Genomic DNA, 21,796 nt, shown 5'->3' on the forward strand with positions numbered 1-21,796 from the left:
AAAGAGCCCAAATTCTTGAAAAGACAAATTCAAAGTCATCTCCATCTTGATGGAGATATATAGAATTCCGCCAAAGGATTCCTTTTTTTTTTTTTTTTTTTTTTTTTTTGCCTTAAATCTTTCATTGTTGGTTAGAAAGCAACTCTCTGGTAGAATTTGGTGATACCTGAGGGTAAATCTAGCCCAGCAAACTGTTTCTGGAGTGCAGAATTTGAGAGGGGAAAGAGATAATGAAGATAAAACAAAATACCCCCTATCTCAGGAAGGTCAAAAAAAAGGGAAGCCATGTGACATCAGAAAAGGAAGTGTTCTTCCTCAAAATTTTGCCCACGACTGCCCTGCCAGTAACCTTACCCTCCAGTTAGGTAATCTTGCTTCTAAAGACAAAAGGTGGCAATGATTCTCTAGATAGATCAACTGAAATTATACAATATTTTCCATTAGTTCAAGTATATACATTTATATAAGTCACTATACATGCATTAAAAACTTGCATAAAAATGGGGTGAAAGAAAAAAAACTTGTGAAAGAAAAAGCAAATGCAAAAAAAAACTAAACATACTCATTAACCCTTTTAGGGATTTGTGAACCCCTTAAAAGGGGATTGGAAAGTTATTTGAAAAGACCTCAACAGCATAATGAGTGCATCAGATTTTACTAATATACTTTTGTCTTGAAGATAATTTTTTCTTAAGTATTTTTTCAAGCTACTAGATTACTTATTTTTATTCAGAACAAGTGTTTTTGAAGCTTTTAAAAATAATTAAAAAGATTAGAACATAGTGTAATTAAAACAAAAATGGACAACAGGTTCCACTACAGAGTTCTGGATGATGATTTGCTAATGCCCATGCCACAGAAGCCGAATTATTTAATAGATTGGGATTTGGATTTGATTCAAGTTTGGCAATTTCATATATAGCTCGAGAGCTGTTCAGAGAGGTAGGCAAATGATAGTATAATACCTGACTCCTTATGGTGAAATTAAACACCCACAGGGCTAAAATATATTTCAAGTTGAGGTAGGCATTGAAATTTATTTTTAGAACTGATGACCTTAATACAGAGCATCTTAAATAAAAACACCAAATACTGACAGAAGTGGAACAAAACCGAAGGGACTGTTCAATTACTCTTGTTCTTAAACTCACACATGGTACTTCAAGCATTGATAGGAAAATATTCTAGGATTAAGGAATTAAAAAGCAAGAGAGACAGAAAGAAAAACTGCAAGATGAACCAAGATGCAAAAGTTTATTGAAAATTAAAATCACACATCCATAAAGCAACAGCCTCAATAACAAGAAATCATTGCTGTGATGACACAGAATAAAGGGCTGGTGATTTGGTGTGGGGAGAAGTGGGGGGAGAGTTTTCAAGTCTTTAAACTATTATTTTAAAATACATTTCTAAAATGGAAAGCAATAGATTCTCTAAACTCTTTGAGCCAAAAAAAAAAAAAAATCATCTATTCTTTCTATCTTTAAGTTTCAGACCAGGAGTTCAGATTTTCACATTGTCTACCTGGACATCACTTAAATAAAATGTAAGTGTCCTGGACAAAGGAGTTGGAACAGTATCAGCAATATGGCTAGTTTCATGGTAGGACTGAGAGATAGGGGCTCCAATGAGCAAATTAGTCATAGATTTGGTGAGAGGCCTTTGAACCCCATTTCGGCCATTGAAATATGATCTTTAACTGCCTGGAATAATATTACTGAGGTGGTTTTACCCTCGTATTAAAATGACAGATTAGGTTTATCTGCCTTGGGGTCTTAACAATCGCTTGCGGGGTAGGGCCCCGGGGTTTCCATGAGCAAGGAAGATTATCATATCAGATGCCAACAAGGTGGCAGTGGTAGGATCTAACACAGTGTTACTGAACTTTCTATCTACATATTGAGGGGAGGACACTAATAATGCAAACTCTCTAAAAGAAGAAAAGAACATCCCCCCACATTGGCTACTTATAGTAATTATCATCTCTCTGCCCAGCAGTACACTTGACACTTCAGTGTGTTACTATTTGTAATATTATTGCATGACCAGCATTAAAAGGGCCTGACTGAAGCTCTCAGTCATCTAGAATTTTCTTATGCACAGACAATAACAACTTTTTTCTCCTTTTCTTAAAAAGACATCTTAAGTTTGAGACCTGCTCAAAAGCTTCTTTATGAGTTTTAGAAACACAACAGAAGGTAACAAAAGGGTTCCAATAAACATCTTAATGCCCCTCTTTCCAACCTGAGCCCCTCCCTTCTAAGAAAAACACAAAGCTCACAGACAAACACAGGGGTTCCTGACTGCCCAGTGCTAGATATAAGGATGCAGAATCTGTGGAAAATGTCCTTTCTTGTAAAGTTTTGAGTCCCTTCAAAAGATTTTCTCACTACTGGCTGTATGCCTTTGAGCAGTTGGGTCTCTGAGCCAAAGTGTCTTCAAGTTCTGCTTACGAGGGCTGGACACACACACACGTGCACGCGCGCACACACACACATACATGGACACACAAGAAACACACGCTCAAAATACAGATATGGGGTGGGGGTGGTCTATGGGTACACTGATCGGTTTGGAGGGCTGGAATGTCTAAAGAAGACGTCAGACTGTTTCGGGGTTTCTCTCCGGGGCTCCACAAGCTCATTCCTGAAGCAGGCTGAAAGGAGACTGCAGAGAGGAACCAGAGAAAAGAAGAGGTGAAGACTTAGGACTTCATATATTCACATCAACTGAATACAGAAATACCCTCCTACCTTCATGATCACAGTAAGACAGAATAGAATGACCTACAAAGCTATTTTTGCTCCTTCCTCATTATCCTCCTTTAAAATTTCTCAGAGATGACTTCCTCTCAAGATTTTTGTGAAGAAATGAGATAAAGTAGTGGTAGTTCACTAGAATTATCAGAATCACCCATAGAACTTTAAAAAAGAAACAAACAAACAAACAAACAAAAAAACAAGATCCCTCAGAGACCAGGCTGGGGCCCAGGCATATATATTTTTAACAAGTTCTTCAAGTGATTCAGTTGAGGACTAACGTGTCAGGGTAGGTCAAGGTACTTAGTACAGTGCTTGGCACATTGGACTCGATGACTTGAAAAGGGAATGCAGAGACAAGAATTAACATTAATCTTTTATAAAATGTCATTGGCCCAATTATGATACCTCATTATTGTTCCTGTGTAGCCTAACTACGAAGCATGAAGAAATACGATCTTATCAGTATGGGGACTGCATCACATGTATTTGTAAAGAACTATTAATGAGCATGTTGTATGTGCCCAGATTGAGGTGGATAAATATCTTAATCCTTTCAGTCACAAACTTGGCCTCCAAATGCACATATCAAACTCATGAAAGCAACTTTTACATAATTAAGAAATCAATTATGCCACAAGGATGCCAGGAACAGATCCTTTTACTTTGCTCAAGATTGTGTAACCCTATGAACTGTTTGGGAATTATTTCCCAGATGGCTTTGAGTCACATTTGGTTATTCCTTACAAAGGAACAAAGCCATTTTTATTTGGTTAGGGCTGGAATTCAGTAAAACATCTCACCAGCAAGAATTGAGATCATCTTAAAGAATACGCCAGAATATGAATTAGTAGGGGCACAATTTACTCTCAGATAAAGAATTGTAACTGACTTCTTGTTTGGAGATTACATTTTAGGGCTTCTCTTGGAGCAAGGACTGGATGGGACAACACACAGGAATCATCTTTTAGTTATGACAAGAGTATATATACGGACCACGAGGGTCCAAACTTTGAGATCTAGAACTGAGATTAGTGGTGCAATGAGACGTGAGAACTTAGAAAAGTGATTTAATCTATCTCAATTCAATTAGCCACAGGTTTTTCCTCATTACCAATTCATGGCTAATAAATCTCTGCCCTGAAAACTTTCTAACAGAGCTGTGATGTTCAAAAAGTAACCCTGTATAAACTGTAAAAGTTGTGTTGTTCCTTGACCGAGAAGGTTGAACCAAATGAAATTGTCAATATCCACCTGTTTTTTCCTCTATGAGATTGGCAATTGCAAACAAATACTCTGGACATATGAAGGATTTCTAAATCAAACTTAGAAATATGGTCTAAATCATACCTATCAACAAGACAGAGATTTGTGTATTCTCCTCTCTCCTATGTTGATAATGCTGAAAATATTGCTTGCTTCTCCCTCAGCTATGTAATCTGAGGAAAAAATACCAATACTCTTAGAGAAAGCCATAGCCAAATGAGCTTAAAGAGGTAAGGCTTTGTACTGAAACCACAAGGATACATACCAACTGACTGATACAGAGATATAAAAGTGGGCATAGATATTTATTTTAGTTTTATTATTATAACTTTCTTAACCAATGAAGCAGACAAAACACTGCAAAGAGCTGTGTCTTCCAGATCTGGCTTTCATCTCACCTTGATTATAAACTGGTTATAAAATCACAGGCACAGTCATTGGGCCTCAGTTTCCCCAACTATGGTAGGATGAGATTAGAACCATGACCTTCCAGATCCCACTATGCTCCACTGTTCTCTGACCTGTATTACTGATAATCGACAATCATCAAGGGATCACCAAGGAGAAGGAAACACTCCTCAGGATGCCACGTTTGTATTACAATTAAAATAAATCCATACTGTAGAAACTCGAAAATGATTTTCCAAGAGAAAACAAGAGTAAGGCTAAGTATAATTTTAACAAAATGATGTTGACCTGAGATCATGGTGGAAGCCAAGACGGAGGATAAACTACAGGAAAAAAATGAAAAAGCAATACTATTGGTCCAAAGTGCGTACATCAAAAGATTGCTAAAAAGGTCTCAAGTAGCTTCTGCAAAGTTGTCTTAAGAGTTAATGTCCCTTGGGGCACCTGGGTGGCTCAGCTGGCTAAGTGTCTGACTCTTGATCTCGGCTCAGGTCGTGATCTCACGGTTCCTGAGGTCGAGCCCCGGGTTGGGCTCCACACTAACAGTGCGAAGCCTGCTTGAGATTCTCCCTCTTGCTCTCTGTCTCTGCACCTCCCCTGCTCATGCTCGCTTGCTCGCTCTCTTCCCTCCCTCTAAATAAATAAACTTAAAAAAAAAAAAAAAGAACCGTAGTTTCTTTGTTAAAAAAAAAGAGTTAATGTCCCTTGACAATATGAAGGCAGAGTCCAGTGTCAAGAATGGGTCCAATTTGTCCTCCCATGAGATTCTTGTTTCTATAAACATAACCCCAGAATGTTTATTTCAATGTGGGCAAATCAACAAAAATCACACTTCTTTGCAAATGTGTATAAAGCCTACTTATATCTATACCAATTTGATTCACAAAAACTCAGTGTAAAATTTATTTTCCATAAAGCCTATGATCATGAAGGTAACTGTGAAGGAATTTTTGAAAAAGGAAAACCATGCACAAATGAAAAGCAAGCAGAGAGAAAACACATAGTGAGAAACAGAAGTAACTCAGCTGAAAATATTTTATTGCCACTTAGTGGAAACTGTATTTTCTTCCCACTAATTTTCCCTCTACTAAAAAGAAAAGCACAAAATTGATCCCTTACCAGCATAAAATTGGTACTATATTTTTAGAAAGGAAATCACAGGCTATTATAGGCATTTTCCAAGCTGATTTTTTTCTTTTCAAATGATTGCCAGGGAATTAGATTTCCATTTTTCTTTGTCTAGTCATTCATACTCTTTCTTGGAGATTTACACATAAACAAGAGAGCTGAAAAAAAAAAAACCCAGTGGAAGAACGCAGCAACTGGAGAATTTATGCAGATGTGTATTACTCATTTGAGACCCATGTATATATGATACAGTAAAGACAAAATGAAGCCAAATGTCTATATTTTGCAAAGATTTCATTTGCAGTGTCACATTCTTCCATGCACAAGGCGCCACACTGAAGTTAGCTCTTACACACCGTGAGATAGTAACTCAAAAACATGCAAGGACGCTTTTAAATGGACACCCCAGGGAAGGGGGAGGCTACTATTTCCTCACTATTTATCTGTGGCTACACATGCGAAAAAGGGATGATATGTTTCTAATGTCTTCGGGGCTTTTTAAAAATAACACAAGCTTAATATGCAGTTTCTCTCTGATGAAATAGATTGCTTTATGAAATCCAAATTATAAAATAATTTCCCTTCAGAGCAATGCCACCCAGTCAGACGACAAGCGCTGGATAACTCCTCACGTGGGAGCACAGGGTTATGTATTCTCATGTACACCATGTAAATGAACATAAATTGCCTATGCCCCCAGCTGACTAAGGTAGAGCTTCCTGGTTTATCAAATCTCCAAAATTATGGCACTAAACTATTCCTTCTATGGTATGATCTAGAGAAGTTGTTTAAAGTTGTCTTATTAACTTATACAATGCTCAGAATAAATTTCCAGAGCTTTCTTAGGATTCAAACGGTAGTCTGATTAGGAATTCACCACTAAATTGTAAACTATGGAAAGGTAGGAACTTTTCCCTCTGTCCGTAATGCTTTCCCATAACAGATCTTCAATAAAAGTTTGTTAGGTGAATCAATTCAACTATTCTAGACTTAGCTGATGATAAGGTCACAACACTAACCATATTTTGTGTCCAGATGGGCATCCCTAACTTTCTCAGACAAAAGAGATTTCTGTTAAAGGCTGTCGTTTTGGTAGATGCCAAAATACCACTTTAAAAATCACTGGAGGCTTTCCTAAAACGTTTTCATACCTCTCTACTTTAGGATACATGTATTAGCTTCCAAATATTTCTAGCAAAAAATCTGAGCTTTGAGAGGCATGAAAGATGATCCCACTCATTTATCTAGAACAAGAACTGGCAAACTACAGTGGATGTACTTTGGGCCATAGGCTAAGAATGGTTTTTACATTTTTAAAAGGTGTGAAAATTCAGAAGAAAAAGAAGGATTATATCATGATATGAAAATTATATGAAATTCAAGCTTTAGTGTCCATAAAAATTAGTGGCCACTCGCATTCATTTATACAATGTTTGTGGTTGCTTTTGTGCTACACAGACAGAACTGGGCAGCTGGCTGCAAGAGACCATATGGACTAGAAAGCTGAAGATGTTTACTATTGGTGTTTTGCAGGAAAAAAAAAGTTTGCCAACCTCTTTGCTAGATGGTCAGGCTTTTATAAACCACATCATTTAATAAGTATCAATGTGGCTTGACAGTACTTTTTCTGTTAACTGGGGGAAAGGCAGGAAGGACTATCACAGAGTAACTAGTTCAGCATGATATGCTACTATGTAATCTTTCTGAGTTCATTTTGGCTGAGCCAAACATTTCCAGAGTGCACTGGAGGCAATTTCCGAGTGTTTTTTTAATACCAGGGCATGCATATTTGGGAAAAGGTACTTATCCTCACTCGGTCTGTAAGTGATGTTACGGGTCTGTTTCTTTGATCCTTGCTGTATGATTTGACAAGAACTAAATCGGCTTTAAACTTGAATATATTAACATACATTTTCTTCTGATATCCTAAAGAATATGTAGGATTGGCAATGGGAATTCTGTTTGCAACCCTGATTTCTCATTCTCCTTTGGGATATTCTGTGTCCCCAAGAAAACTCCTGATTAAACTTCCCACTCAGCCTTACTATAAAACTTTATAATTATGATTTGCAAAACTTCATGCTCAAAGTAAATGGTGGGATCCCTTCCAGGCAAAAAAGGTCTTCAATGCTCAACAAGCCTGAAGTCTTTTAAGGGAGAGCACAGTTCTTTTCCACCCCTCTGCTGCTCACCCCATATGCCACAGGCAGGGGTGCTCAGAGGTTGCCTCCTGACTATCCCAGATGCAGCCCAACTCCTCAGCTGCATTTATGTTGATTAAAAAAAAAAAAAAAAAAGAATGAGAGACCTCTTTCTTTCACTTTCCGTAGTTCTGTATAGTTGCTAATAATATATCAGAAATTAACCATTATTTATTGTTCATTTGCTGTAAAAGACAAAATTTGCCTTAGGCAAGATGGTTTTGGCTTCATTTCTTTTTGTCTGGAGAGTAGAGTCAAATGTTTGAATTACTTAGACATTTTACATTATCTACAGAGACTCTGGCAATATTTTCAGTATAGACACAATATCTTACTGAAGGTAACAAGGGATTATTCTTAACCACAGATCAACAGAGTCTTGACTTGATAACTTTCCTTTCTCCCATAAGAGCTATGCTATTCTGATTAGTCACAAAACAATAGCATTAAAGATCCAAGAGTCAAGGTAAAAATCAACATATAAATAGGTTGCATGCTGATTCTAATATGGTTGCAAACTCTGGCCCAATGTATGTAAAAATGTATTGTTGGAAGACAACCTAGAACAGAGATGCTGAAACCTGACAATAAGACTCCACTTCGCCCTGTTGCATCCAGGCAGTTTCCCAATGAGCACACACTGGGTCTCAGAATCCTCAACACAGTGCTCAGATAAGTCACTTGGAGGAAAACCTAGGCGCTAACCCCAGTCTACTATGGTTTTCCCAAAAGTGGGTTGTTTGCATCCCCAGAAAGGTACAGGACAATCCACTGGGATAAGGCAAGTTTACGTGTTTTAAAATATACACATTGTTACTAGAATAGCCTGTATACCCAAAATTCTTCTATTGATAGAGGTGTATGGTTGAGGCGTGGAGAGAACAAACTCTCTCTGTAGGAGTCTCTGTAACTCACTTGAAATGGTTTAGCTTCATTTCAGAAGCCGGGTGGAACTCCTAAAGGTATGGAAAGAAACTTAGAAGGTGGTCGAAACTAAAGAAGGGGCCCCGTACCAGCTCATGTGAACCTCTCATGTTCTGCTGCCTCACGGCCTCTTCTACGCCATCCACCCATTGCCTTGCTTCTACCCCAAACAAACAGCCACTGTTACTCACACCTCCTAAAATGACACATCAACACACTCACTGTTTCTGAAGTAAATGTTGGTGCTGTTGCTGCTGTTGTTGCCTGTATGTCTCGATTGTGTGCTGAGGAAGGTACTGCATGAGTTCCAGGGACTCTTTGATCTTCAACAGCATTTCATAGGTCTCACGGCCCCTCACCTACATGAAGGACACAGGAAGGAGAAGGAAGCATGAAGAACTCTAGAACAATTAGCAGTATAGTCAATCGTCTTTATCTGTGCATTCTGCATTGACGAATCTGCCTGCTCGCTAATGTTCACTGGTGACGTGAACATCGGTACTGGGGGTGGTGCCCTGTGGTCATTTGTGGACGTGCGCAGAGCAACACATTTTGGTTGCTCAGGAGAACAAGGGCGTGCTCCGCCATCTTGTTTCACGGTTCCTGCTGCAAACAAGTATCCTTTCCATGGTCTCTTTACTGCCACATTTTGCACATTTTTGTGGTTTTTGTTGGTGAACCTGTTCTCTAAAGTGGTCCCCAAGGGTAGTGCTGAAGTGATGTCTAATACTTCAGGTGCCAGAAGGCTGTAGTGGGCCTTAAGGAGAAAATGTGTTAGATCAGCTTCATGTAGGCACAAGTTATAGTGCTGTTGGTCATGAGTTCAGTGTTAAAATGAATCAATAGTATATATTAAATAAGGTGTCTTTACTGATGGGCTGCTGAAAATGTGGTGCCCAGAGGCTCACGGGAACTTAATCCTATATTTCCCCACGAGCAATGATTCAGTATTTAAGATAGCATTTGCAGGGATTTTAGAAGACAAAACTACCCAAAATAATGGGAATGAGCTGTAATTAAATATCTCTGAAAGGCATTCAGCTGAGGCAAAATAGGCTTCTTCTCTCTTTAAAAGAGTCTCTGAAAAGGGTTTAAAAGTATGAGCAGGACCAGGACTGGAGCAAGGCAAGCAGGGCCCGTGAGCACTTGCAGGGCCCCAAGAGTGAGTGCTTATTTAAATTCTGCACCCTAGGCATTTTACTTGCCTCACCCCAGTCCCCTCCCTGAGGATGAGAGGCAGGGTTTGTCAGAAGTCAGAAATGGAAAGGTTTCCTCTCCCTTAACTCTTACTTGCCCCAGCTCTGTGATCACCTCTGCGAAGCTCCCCGCTGACCTCACTCAGTCTTTTCACGAGTCTTCTGTCCTTTCTAGCTGCTGCTACTGCATCATGCCTGATACTCCAGAGGCAATTATTTCATTATATCCTAACTGTCTCCTCGCTAGAAGGCAAGCTCTTTGAAGGTAAGAGTTGTATTCTACTGATCTGCAAATGCTAAAGGCCTAGCATATTTGCCACCCCAACAGACACCAACTAAATTCATGTGAAATTAAAAGCTTCCCCCCCTCTTTTTTTAATTCACACAATCCACTGTGGCTAATTCTTCACTGCACGTTCAAGATGTAACTGATTACACAGGACCTCCTTCCTTAGCACAAACTGAAATTTCATTAAAAACAGCTTCTCAAGTGGTTCCTATCTCAGCAACTGAAAACACATTAGGTCTTTTGGAATACGTGGGATATCAGGAAAATGTTTAACTTAAAGTTCACAAGTCAGTTTCCATATGTAGCCTGAGAAAAAAGACACCGAGAATCTTGGCTAACTCACTGCCTGATTGTTTTACTAGCAAGCAGTCTATTGCCCTGAAGGTCAGGGCCCAAAGAAGGTAGGGAAGCAGGTATGGTACACCCAAACCTGTTGGTTTGCTTTAGCTTCCATACAGGGCGGCAGCTCCCAGTCAGATCTCCTGGCCTTCCTTGCCTGGCTCTCAGGTCAGTCAAGATGGCGTCAAGGGTTATACTCGTTACCAAGACTTGACTGCCACTCTAGATGGCCAAAACCTAAGGTCATAAGAATCCAACAAACTTCAACCATAGTCGAAGACAGGGAGCCTCAGCGACCGTAAGAAGACTCATGTTCCTTGTAGGAATGAACAGTGCTGTTACACAGCAACTGGGCTGAGTCTCCTGGACATTCACACGTAACTGAGGACTCTGTCTTGCTTGGCCTTCTTTATAGCACTTCCTAAAAGAAGTCACAGTCGAGTCTGGAATTGTTGTACTGTCAGATCTGTGAACTCTGTCTGGCAAAATTTCAGTCTTGGTGACGATATGGCATGACCATGCTGTCTAGGAGAATCTTAGGATTCTTAAACAATGAACTGCAAATTAATAATAAATATTTGGGGCGCCTGGGTGGCGCAGTCGGTTAAGCCTCCGACTTCAGCCAGGTCACGATCTCGCGGTCCGTGAGTTCGAGCCCCGCGTCAGGCTCTGGGCCGATGGCTCGGAGCCTGGAGCCTGTTTCCGATTCTGTGTCTCCCTCTCTCTCTGCCCCTCCCCCATTCATGCTCTGTCTCTCTCTGTCCCAAAAATAAATAAAAAACGTTGAAAAAAAAAATTTAAAAAAATAAATATTTGGGTAAGAAAAATTATATTAGAACAGTAACTTTGGCTGGATGGGTAGCGGGAGAGGAGCCTGCACTACTGACGTATTTCAACATTGGGGAAGAAAGGGATCATTTCCTGATTTTTCAAACAATAGTTTCTCCCTGTTTTATCTCCCTCATCACCACCACCCCTTTCTCATTGTCACAGATAATAAGATGACACAGAGGAAGAGCTCATTCAGAGAAGGTAAAATGAAGTAATTGTGAATATTCAAAGGAGACTCACTGGTAAATATAACAGCTCATCATCTGGGGATCTCCGTTTTTTGATGGATGTCATCTGGATGCCGTGTGTGTTCTGACGAAAAGCTAGTGGAGGCAAAATGCAAGTTTCATCCTGGGAACATTTCTGAAGCACTAATACATTCATTAAACAGAGAGTAGCCTCCGCAAGACCTGTGAGATTTGAGTTGCCAGTCCTAAACCTCCATTTACTTGCTGATAATCGAGTTTGCATTAAGGGCACACCTAACAATCATGAGGTGGGGGAGGGGAGTGAGCAAAAGGAAGACTTAGGGGAGCTGGCCTAAGTCATGTGCAGGCATCCCTGTGTCTTGCTGGCCTGCGTCTGCGAACAGCTGTTAAGGAAAGGAAGATAAATTGGTTTGGTGTTTCATGTTTCAGATCGTTTGTCTTCCAAGGAGGGAAATGTGTGTTGTGGAAGTTGTCTTGGCCATGCATTCAGCTTGTGTGTTCAGCCCGCTCGTGGTAGTGCATACATCACGGAACTTCAGACATGCAGTCTCGTTTCCAGGGCTGTTTTCCCTTTGGGAAAGTGAGTGAATGCAGCGCATAAATCCCTAAGGTTTCCAAAATTAGCAACTACACCATATATCCAGGATATAGAGCTGATCCTTTTACCGAAGCTAAGATCATCTATTCTTACTAAAAGTTACTAATTTGTAGGTAACTGAGGTGCTCAGGGAAGCATATAGAAGCTATACCACCAGACAGACTCAAGAGCAAAATTAGGGTGGGGATATAACTTTCTTCATATGTGTATGTATACAAAGTAAAGGCATGTATGTGTGTGTGTGTATATGTATATGTATACATATATATACATATATATACATATATCTGTATACATATATCTGTATACACACACACACACACACACACACACACACACACACTTTTTTGAGGAATAATTAGGGAGAAAAGGAGTCTAACAAGAAGGGCAAATAATACTATAAAAAGTACATATGTAAGATATATGTCAAACATACGTATATACTTTTTTGAGAAATAATCAGGGAGAGAAGGAGCCTAACAAAAGGGCAAATAATGCCATATATATGTATATATATATATACACACATACTTTTTTGAGAAATAATCAGGGAAAGAAGGGCCCTAACAGGAAGGAAAATCATACTGAACAGTTACAAGTTGATGATGAGTAGCTGTTATAACACAATACAATTTATATATCTTCGGAATACTAATCCAAATAAGATTAAAATGTTTTTTTCATGATATAAGTCATAGGGTGGTGTATTTTAAAATACTTGCTGTAGTGATAACAGGCTGACATGGGGCACCTCCTAGAATCAACTTCGCAATCAGACGGGCATGCAGATCAGTGGTTTTCACACTTTGTTCCCTGGAGGTCTGGGCCCCTCTGGGGCTGTACCACATGGGCAAGGGATGGTTGTGAGCAGAGCATGGAGCCACAGACGATCCCCTACTCCCGTCCCCTTCAAATAGAGTCACTCTGCTTTAATCTATATGCATTTTAGGTTTTTTAACATATTTCATTAAAGCAAAAAAAAAAAAGCTTTTAATGCTTAACAAAAGAAGTTTGAAAACAGCGACCTAAATCGTTAGCCTTACTGTAAATGAGGTAACTGAGGCCCCAAGGCCCCAAGAACTGTCAAAATTCAATGCAACCCAGATCTTCAGAGTCCCCAGACTGTGCTTTGTGAAATATATTCTTAAATCTCACTATTCCCAGGAGTTCATTAGGTAGGTAGATGCTATTTTCAGCCCTGATGCTCAATTACAGAGAAGTCAACTGACATCAGTAGCTGACACCCAGAGTTTCTGATTCACGAAGTCTGGGAACTAAGAATTTGCATTTCTACCCAGTTTCAAGATAATGCTGATGCTACTGGTCTGGGAGTCACAGTTTTAGGACCGCTGGACTAAGAAATCCTCACAATGAGGATTTGCTTTTGTAAAGCTGTGGTGCACAACTGGCGTCCATTTCAGCACCTCCATCAATGGGACAGCAGTTTGCACTGGCTGTGGGGCCTCAAGTCATACTTGCCCCTAAAGCCTTGAGGTCTTATTATGCAGCTTCCCAAATGTCGCTCCTAGTCCCCACATTTGCAGAAAATTTAGCCCTACCCCATTTGGCTACTACAGCTACTTACGGCGCTTCGTACCGTCACCGTTCTTTGCGCTGTCCGAGACTTGCTGCTTCCTGATGCTGTCTTCATCCGCCTTCCTGTCTCTCCCTGGGCAAGCACAGATCCTGGCCTCAAAGCAGCGTCGGCCCAGGACTTGCCCACTAGGAATCAGAGAAGAGGGAGAGAAAGGGCGAAATTGAAAAGACCCTTAAAAGCCCTGGAATTCTCTCATTTCCATTTCTGATGCTGGCCATCACCCATCCACCATGACCACCAGTTCACTCATCACTGCTCCGAGAATGGACCCAGAAGCGCTTGGCAGAACACAAAAATGCTTGCATGCCACAAACAACATTAGTAAATATGATTCCATTTGTTCCGCAAAGAACCCCCAAGCCATTCACTGAACAGTTGGATTTAACTACAGATTTTGAAGGACAGTTGAGTTGAGCTTGTGGATGTCTCTGGATAAAACCCCCTTAGGCAGCCCAGACTTACTCAAAGAAGTTATTAACTGCCTTGGAAGCCACATGAAAACAAACACTGTCTAATCAGAAACTACTGTAGTCAAATGTCAAGAATTCAGGTATAAAGTGACTTGCATGCCTTCCTGGTTCTTTTCTCCCCTCTACTTTAATGCACCCTGTTCTGCCTCCACCTTCTTAGATCTTTTATGTCAGTGTTTGCAGCCAGGATTTAAAGCACAAAGGACAAAATCAAGGTTAGCTCTTTGCTATACATGGGAAGTTAATGAGAGAGCAAACACAATTTCACTTTGCCCTCTGCCCACGGTGTTTTACAGAATGACAATTCCACATATGCCACTTACTCTCTGGTTTCCAGAGTAACAATGATTAAAATTGGACGGCGGTTCATCCCTCCAACACAACTGCTGTTACACATGAAATTGTACAGGACTGTCGTGAATTCAGTGCCAACCTGAACACAGGAGGAAAAAAGAATCTGGGTTAACACTGATTTGAACTGATGTTCTTTCTTCCTTCACAGTTCTATGTAACCAACTCACTTCTGATGAGGTGATATGCTTTCCTCTAGGGAGACAAATTCTAAAACCCATTGTAGATTCCTCTTTGCCTTGCCTCTTGGGAAACTTAAAGCTAATGTTTGGAACATTGGACACTACATTAGGTGAAATAGGCTTTAAAAATATTAATTTTTGATCCTATTCATTTGTAAGCTAATCCCTATCACCCAATTCAAATGGGGGGGGGATGAAAAAATTACCCATAACAACAGCAACACCCCAGGGATATTTCCCCTATGTGAATAAAACAGTGCAACACAGATTTAAATGTAGACTTCCATAAATAACACTGTGGAGCTGAAAAGGCCCTCAGGATTAAAAATCACCTAGTCCTAAGTGGTCATTTATGGGTGAGTCAACTGAAGTTTAGAGAGGGAAAGTCACAGGCTAAAGGTCCACACAGCAAGCCAGCAAACCAAAAGACTCTGGTTTCACTGCTCCAGTGTTCTTCCCACAGAACCAGTCTGGGAACAGGGGCACAGAGCAATGTTACCAAGTTAACTTAGTGCAAATTAAAGAGTTCTTAAGGAGATAGACAGTCTATAATAAAGCGGAAGAGGGGAAATACAAAAACTTTTGTATTTGATGACAAAGACTAAGGCAGAAATAGATGCTCAAAACACACTAATGCTCTCCTAAGTCAGCCCAGTACTTATCTTTTTACCTGGGGTGGTTCATAAGGTACCAACACACTCTGTCTTCCTGTGATGGGGTCTTCTACATACTGGGCATGGCTGTTCCCTTCTACTCGAATCAAATGACTAGGAGGAGCAATCTGTCCTGCAGAACAGAGAAAGACAAAATAGTTAGTTCTTTGCCTTCCAAATTTAAAAAAAATGAAGCTGCATGGACAAAATATTGGTGGCTAAAGAAATAGTTTGTTTAATACAGAAAATACACATCCTTGGAAAAAGGAACAGATCTCATTGCCAGATATCTAATAAATGAAGGTGTACCTTTGTAGCAATAGAAATGGCTGGAATGCTCATCTATATTTAAGGAATAGTCCTTTGTTTCTGGTGCTTAAGGTAAATAATTCAAGCTTTCACAGTACTCCATGACTATGTCTCTGCCCTGATCCATAGAGGTGATTCTGTTAACTTCCATGGGAAATGGAAGGAAAAGGATTAATTTAAAAAAGACAACTCAGCTTGAGAGAAGATGCTTCCCTCAAATTGACTAGCAAAAAAATTCAATAAGGATAAGCATTTCACTGCCTATTCTTTTCTCTGCTACAAAGTATCCATATTTACACCTGCTTTTTTTTTTTTTTTTTTTTAAGATCTACATCCAGTGTCGGACTTGAACTCATGATCCTGAGATCAACAGTTGCATACTCTACTGATTGAGCCAGCCAGGCACCTGGTTTTACACTTGCTTTAGTCATAAAGATAAATTCATTGGCTTTGTGGTGCTGAAAGAGCTCCAGGTAGGAGAATAAGAAAAAGGAAGCATGCTTTAAAAGAGTATAGGCCAGGGGTGCTTAGGTGGCTCAGTCAGGTAAGCAGCCATGTTTTGATTTTGGCTCAAGTCATAATCTTACAGTTTGTCAGATCATGCCCTGCATCAGGCTCTTTGCTGACAGTGTGGAGCCTGCTTGGGATTCTCTCTCTCCCTCTCTCTCTGCTCCTCCCCCATTCATGTTCGTTCTCTCCACACCCCCCAATCTCTCTTAAAATAAGTAAATAAAACTTAAAAAAAATAAAATAAAAATGAGCATAGGCCAGATTTCACAAAATTGGGATACCTGACAGAGCTCCAAAGGAAAGAAGATGATCTGAGAATTGGGAGCCATAAGGGTGTTGTTAACATTTGGATACATATTATCATTCTATACAATTTTATACTCAATAAAAGTCAAACATTAAGTGTGAAAATGCTCTCTGAAGAATCACCTATTTGGCAAAAACTAAAAATAGCTATCATGTCAAACAATGAGAAAGCAAAAGAAAACAAAATATAGTTGTATCATCTTGATGGATCAAGGACAGTTATAGAAACCTATAATGGAGTCTACATATAAGGAATACTCTTTAAGGCATACTGTTAAGTGAAAAACAAGATAGAAAGGTATTGAGGGGAGCCTGGGTGGCTCAGTCTGTTAAGCCTCTGACTCTTGATTATGGCTCAGGTCATGATCTTACGGTTTGTGAGATCTAACCCTACTTGGGATTCTCTCTCTCTCTCTCTCTCTCTCTCTCTCTCTCTCTCTCTGCCTCTCCCCCACTGGCATACATGCACATGCTCTCTCTCTCTCAAAATAAATACTCCTTTTTTTAAAAGAAAGGTATTGAAAATGAGGCCATGTAGACAAGGACTAGAAGTTAATTTGTAAAAAGTAGTTGTGTTAAGGTGGGAGGGTTTTAACTTTCTCTTTTGAAATTTCTACCCACTCTTTTTCTTCCTCCATTAATTTTTCTTCACTATCTATTCCTACATCCATACTAGCTACCTACCAATATTTCTATTTTTAATATATTTTCTATCTAAAGTATCCTAACTTGCAAGCCTCTGCACCCAGATCACTCTTTGGTGAATATTTATGTGTTCTCTTGTCCTTCCTTTCCACTTTCCTCTGCTCCTTACCTAGCCTCCTTTCATAGAACCTTAGAATATTCAGTGTAAGAGAACCTATGGAAATAGTGACCTCCTTTGTAAAGCCCTTGTTGGATATGAGGCTCAGAACTTGGGGCCTGACATTTCTATGGACACAAAGCTTAAAGGAGACCCCAAGATACCTGTTCCCTGATCCATAGTCCTTTACTTTGCTGTCCCACCTCCCAGCTTATGTCCTAGATCTTCTATTTATTCCTTTTATCCATTATTCATCATCTTCATTCCTTTTTCATCTCTCCCACTTTCCTCTTCTGTTTTTTCATGTTTCTCACCTTTGATGCTTCCTCCACTTACCCTTCCTGATCAGAATTGATATAATCTTAATAATCACTCTAGGAAAGGCACTAAAGCTGAGGGTTGCCGTTGCCTGGGCTGGACAAATCGGAAGTCAGGTTGTCCCTTCTACATTCTCTCATTCAAAAAAAGGATAAAAGAGAAAAATGAGGGAAGTAGTAGGGACTGGAGAGGCAAGTCCAGGTCATCTAGTAATCACCAATATGAAATTAAACTGTCCAATCATTATGGAAGCCACAAGTTTATCATTTTTCTCAAACAGCCCATTAGACATAAAGGTAGACTGACCTGCCATCGGATTACACAGATTGGAACCCAGTCAATGGGTTCCAAAGAAAAATCTCCACAGGATCTCTATATTCAAAGAGCTTAGCTAAACAGCCACCAACCCTAATTCTTACCCTCATTGAATTCACGGCTCAGTTCGTGGTTGGGGCACCGTTTCACCACCTCGGTGACATGTTCAGCCTTCTTGTAGACAGGCATGGCACGGATGACAGCGCCCTGTGGTGGTGGGGTCATCACCTTGATCTGGATGGGACATGTCTTTGCAATTTGGCAGTAGAGTTTCTTCAGTTCAGTGGAATACTGCTTAGAGATGGGCCAATGGTGGCAGGAAGGAAAGAACCAACAGGAGATACCATTACTTTCCAAATCAGAATAAGGACAACATGTTCACTTTGTACAGATGTATGTTCACAGTTGGCTACTACATACACGACAGCGAGGATTCTTATTAGAAGAAGTTATATTCATCAATCAAATTAATCATTTTTCCTACTTTAAATACAATCCCATGGCAAAAGAAGAATTTGCATTTATCAAAACATATTTATGCCATTATTTCCTGTTATCTTTAGGATAAAGAAATTGAGTCTCAGAGGGGTTTAAATAATTAATACCACAAACACTTTTATGGAGTTCCAGAAACTAAATGGAAAAAACAGTGTTTTCATGTACTGAGTAATATTTCAGAGATTGTAATTTACCCTGCCCTTACAAGACTCTAGAGAGACTCAGAGGAAATAGGATTTATGGAAAAATTAAGATGGAATGGAATATCTGGCAGAGAGTAAAGAGATCTTACCCAAGGTCAACCAACTAGAAAATTACAAAGCAAAAATTCTCCCAAACTACTGTACTTATGTTCTCCTGTCATAGCCTGAGACCATGAGAAAGCTGACAGGGGCCATTTGGTTCTATACTCTCATGAAAAAGGACAGGCCTGTTGTAATGCCACAAATCATGGTGCAAAAGCCATCAAGATACAGAACTCTTCACTCATAAGTGACTGAAATGTTTCCTGCCCATAAATCCTTCTGCAGGGAAAGGAAATTCAGTAGTTGGTTGGTTGGCTGGCTGGTTGTAGAACTGGCAAAATAGGGAAGAAAGCATGAGACTTAGAACCAAATAGAAGAAAAAAAGCCCTATCCTGTGCTTCTTCCTCTCCCCGTCTCTGAACCAATGTAAAAGTCTCCATTCCAATCCCTACATTCTATTAAATCTTAGCGTCCCGATCCTCTGTGTCAATTCCCCATCATGGTATTTCCTTCTCATTCTGCTGCTAAAGTGAAACCACCCAGGCACCAGAATTGCCAGCCAAGAGTGGGGCACCTAGTAACACCCAAACAAAGGTAAACACACACAGACACACACACACAGACACACACACACACACACACACACACACACTCAGTTTGCAATGACATTCTCCCAGGGGAAAGACACTGGGGACCAGGAGCCAGAATGGCAAAAAGATTTATTACTGATATGTTTCAACCCAACTCTGACAAAAGGCAAATGTCCTACTAAAACGTACATTTAAAATAATCATTTTATCTCTTTCCTTTTGAAATATTTTATTTAAAGAATCCTTCTTTTCATCCCAAGCCTTTTAGTATATGAAATTTTCAGTTAAAAATTTCCTAATGCTAGAAATGTGTTGCATAATCAGCTCTCCATGCCCACAGGTCAAGGATTAAACACAGAAAAAGGGTTTTATATAGCCTGAAGAAATAGGGAGCATGCCAAAAATTGACCACAAAAATAAAATTCTACTTGGGAGACACTGAATGGAATCTAGAAGAATATTTTTGTGCTAGTGTTTTTTAACCAATGACTTTACAAAACAAAGGCACTGCCTTGGGATGTGTTAAGAACTCACTTTTACTGAGAACTCTCAGAAAAGAAGCATAGCTGTTTGTGTGTTTTAGTTAGGAGATATATAATCTAACCATGGGTTTCATAAGGTTCACCTTAGGAAAAATGACTGAAAAATAAGTTTGTCACCTGAAGGCATATAAGATACCTACCCAAGTATGTAAAGACTGAAAAAAAAGAAGGATAAGTCTTCAGAATAGGACAGTTAAAAAACATATACCATTTCAATAACTGATATACTAAAATGTGAAAGTACTAAAAACAAATGTAGGCATCATCAGGTATTAATCCTCACTCGTTCTCAGGGATGGGGGGAGGGAATCTAATTTCTGAGTCTGAATAACGATAAATAATCATAGCTTTACCATTTCCTGAGTTCTGTTGTCAGAAATGCAATCCTCACACAACCCTATGAGGAAGGTATTACAGGTATACAATCTCTTATCTGAAACCCTTGGGGTCAGATGTTTTAGAGTCCAGAACCATTTTGATTTTAGAAAGGGAGTAGAGTTCCTATAGCATATATTATAGACACCTCCAGCAGCATTTAGGTCAGCGCCCCATGATCAAACCTTAGCATTACTTCGGAATTCATGAACATTCACACCAACTGGGAAATAAGCATAAGGCCTCAGAGTTCAGGCTAGATTTCACCACCAAATGAATCTACCACAAACTCCACGAAACTAAAACCGAACCAAACCAACTTGGGGTTTTGGGAGCTCTTGGGATTTCAGAATCGCAGATAACAGATAATGAAACAGCATTATTATCCCCATTTTATAGATAAGAAAATTGAGGCATGGAGAGGACTAGCCTGAGGTCACCAAGGAGAGCTGGTTAGCAACCAGTGTAGAAGAGTCCTAGTCCCGGCCTTTTAACAACGGTTCCTTGTCTCTATTTCTCTTGGCTCAGCAGTGCCAATTCGTGTACTTTTGCATTTTTCTATTTCCCAACAGCATGACTATTTTCTGAACCAACTTAAAAGGTATACAATCTTCTCTAACATTAAAATGGGCTCAACAGCGGTTGACTCACCATCAACCATTCCTCTTTATTTCTCAGTGCAATAATGTTTGCTCACTGAACTGCAGAGAGAGGGAGCAAGCAATAGAGCTGGAAAAGTCCTGGATGAGGAGGAGGTCGTCCTTGGAGTCTATACTACCAGCTAGCTGGTAGCTGTGTGTTAGCACTCTTGTTACAGCTCAGGGGAATTCACGTAGGAGGCCCTGACCTTTCACATGGTTTATTAAGGCCCTTTTGTGTTCTGACCCCATCTCTCTCTCAGTCCCTCCCCGCACCCTCCTAATACATTCACCTCCCATGTGTTCTACTCATGCAGACATCTTAATGGCTCAAACACGTTACACTCATCACCCACAATTCAATCATGCCACTCGGTCTAGAACAACTCATGTTCTTCCTCTGTTCTCCACACCAAGCGAGGACAATTTAGTCCTAGCCCTCTGCTAGGACTGCATCTAGTACTATAGACCACATTTTCCAGTTTTAATGATGCAGGTTTCATATTGACTAAATCCAAATCTAAATCTAAATATCAGACCAGGGCCAAGATCCCTTTGATTACTGCTTCGGTTAAACTACTAGGCCTGCTGTTCAGTAACTAGAGGGGCTGAAGCTGAAGAGGCCTGGCACGCTTGGTTCTTTACAAAGCCAAGCTTCTGCTATTCTGTTTCTTTTACTGGCCAATCCAACCTGTGATGATGTTTAATATTTTTCCAGCACTAAATTCGGGCTCCCTGGCCTATAGTGTATTCATAATTCTTTACACTTGCCCATTTCCCTTATCCTCTACGAAATAGCCCACTGTCACCAATTTCCCAGGCTTCTGCATGACCACAAAAAATGGGAATCTGATCTATGCCAATATTCTAGAATACACTGGTAATTTAAGCTGGCACAGGGTGGAAACTGAAACACATCTGGTTTCTCTTAATGTCTCTCTCTTTCT

General features: G+C 39.9%; 1 protein-coding gene across 5 annotated transcripts in view; it reads right to left on the reverse strand.

Annotated features, from left to right (window-relative positions):
- Positions 1 to 21,796, reverse strand: part of TP63 (tumor protein p63) — a 228,537-nt gene that overhangs the window by 14,722 nt on the left and 192,019 nt on the right. For 3 of the 5 annotated variants that reach the window (XM_078453137.2, XM_078453135.2, XM_078453138.2), the window contains 6 exons: positions 18,066 to 18,252; positions 15,419 to 15,534; positions 14,539 to 14,648; positions 13,734 to 13,870; positions 11,582 to 11,664; positions 8,909 to 9,045 (listed from right to left, as the gene is read on the reverse strand). In XM_078453137.2, the coding sequence (XP_078309263.1) occupies positions 8,909 to 9,045; positions 11,582 to 11,664; positions 13,734 to 13,870; positions 14,539 to 14,648; positions 15,419 to 15,534; positions 18,066 to 18,252 (770 nt within the window). Of the gene's footprint in view, positions 1 to 1,235; positions 2,668 to 8,908; positions 9,046 to 11,581; positions 11,665 to 13,733; positions 13,871 to 14,538; positions 14,649 to 15,418; positions 15,535 to 18,065; positions 18,253 to 21,796 lie in introns of those variants that run through there. The other 2 variants (XM_078453139.1, XM_078453136.2) reach the window with 2 other exon arrangements.

Source organism: Panthera onca, chromosome C2 (genome assembly GCF_046562875.1).
Source record: "Panthera onca isolate mPanOnc1 chromosome C2, mPanOnc1 haplotype 2, whole genome shotgun sequence".
Classification (NCBI taxonomy): Eukaryota; Metazoa; Chordata; class Mammalia; order Carnivora; family Felidae; genus Panthera; species Panthera onca.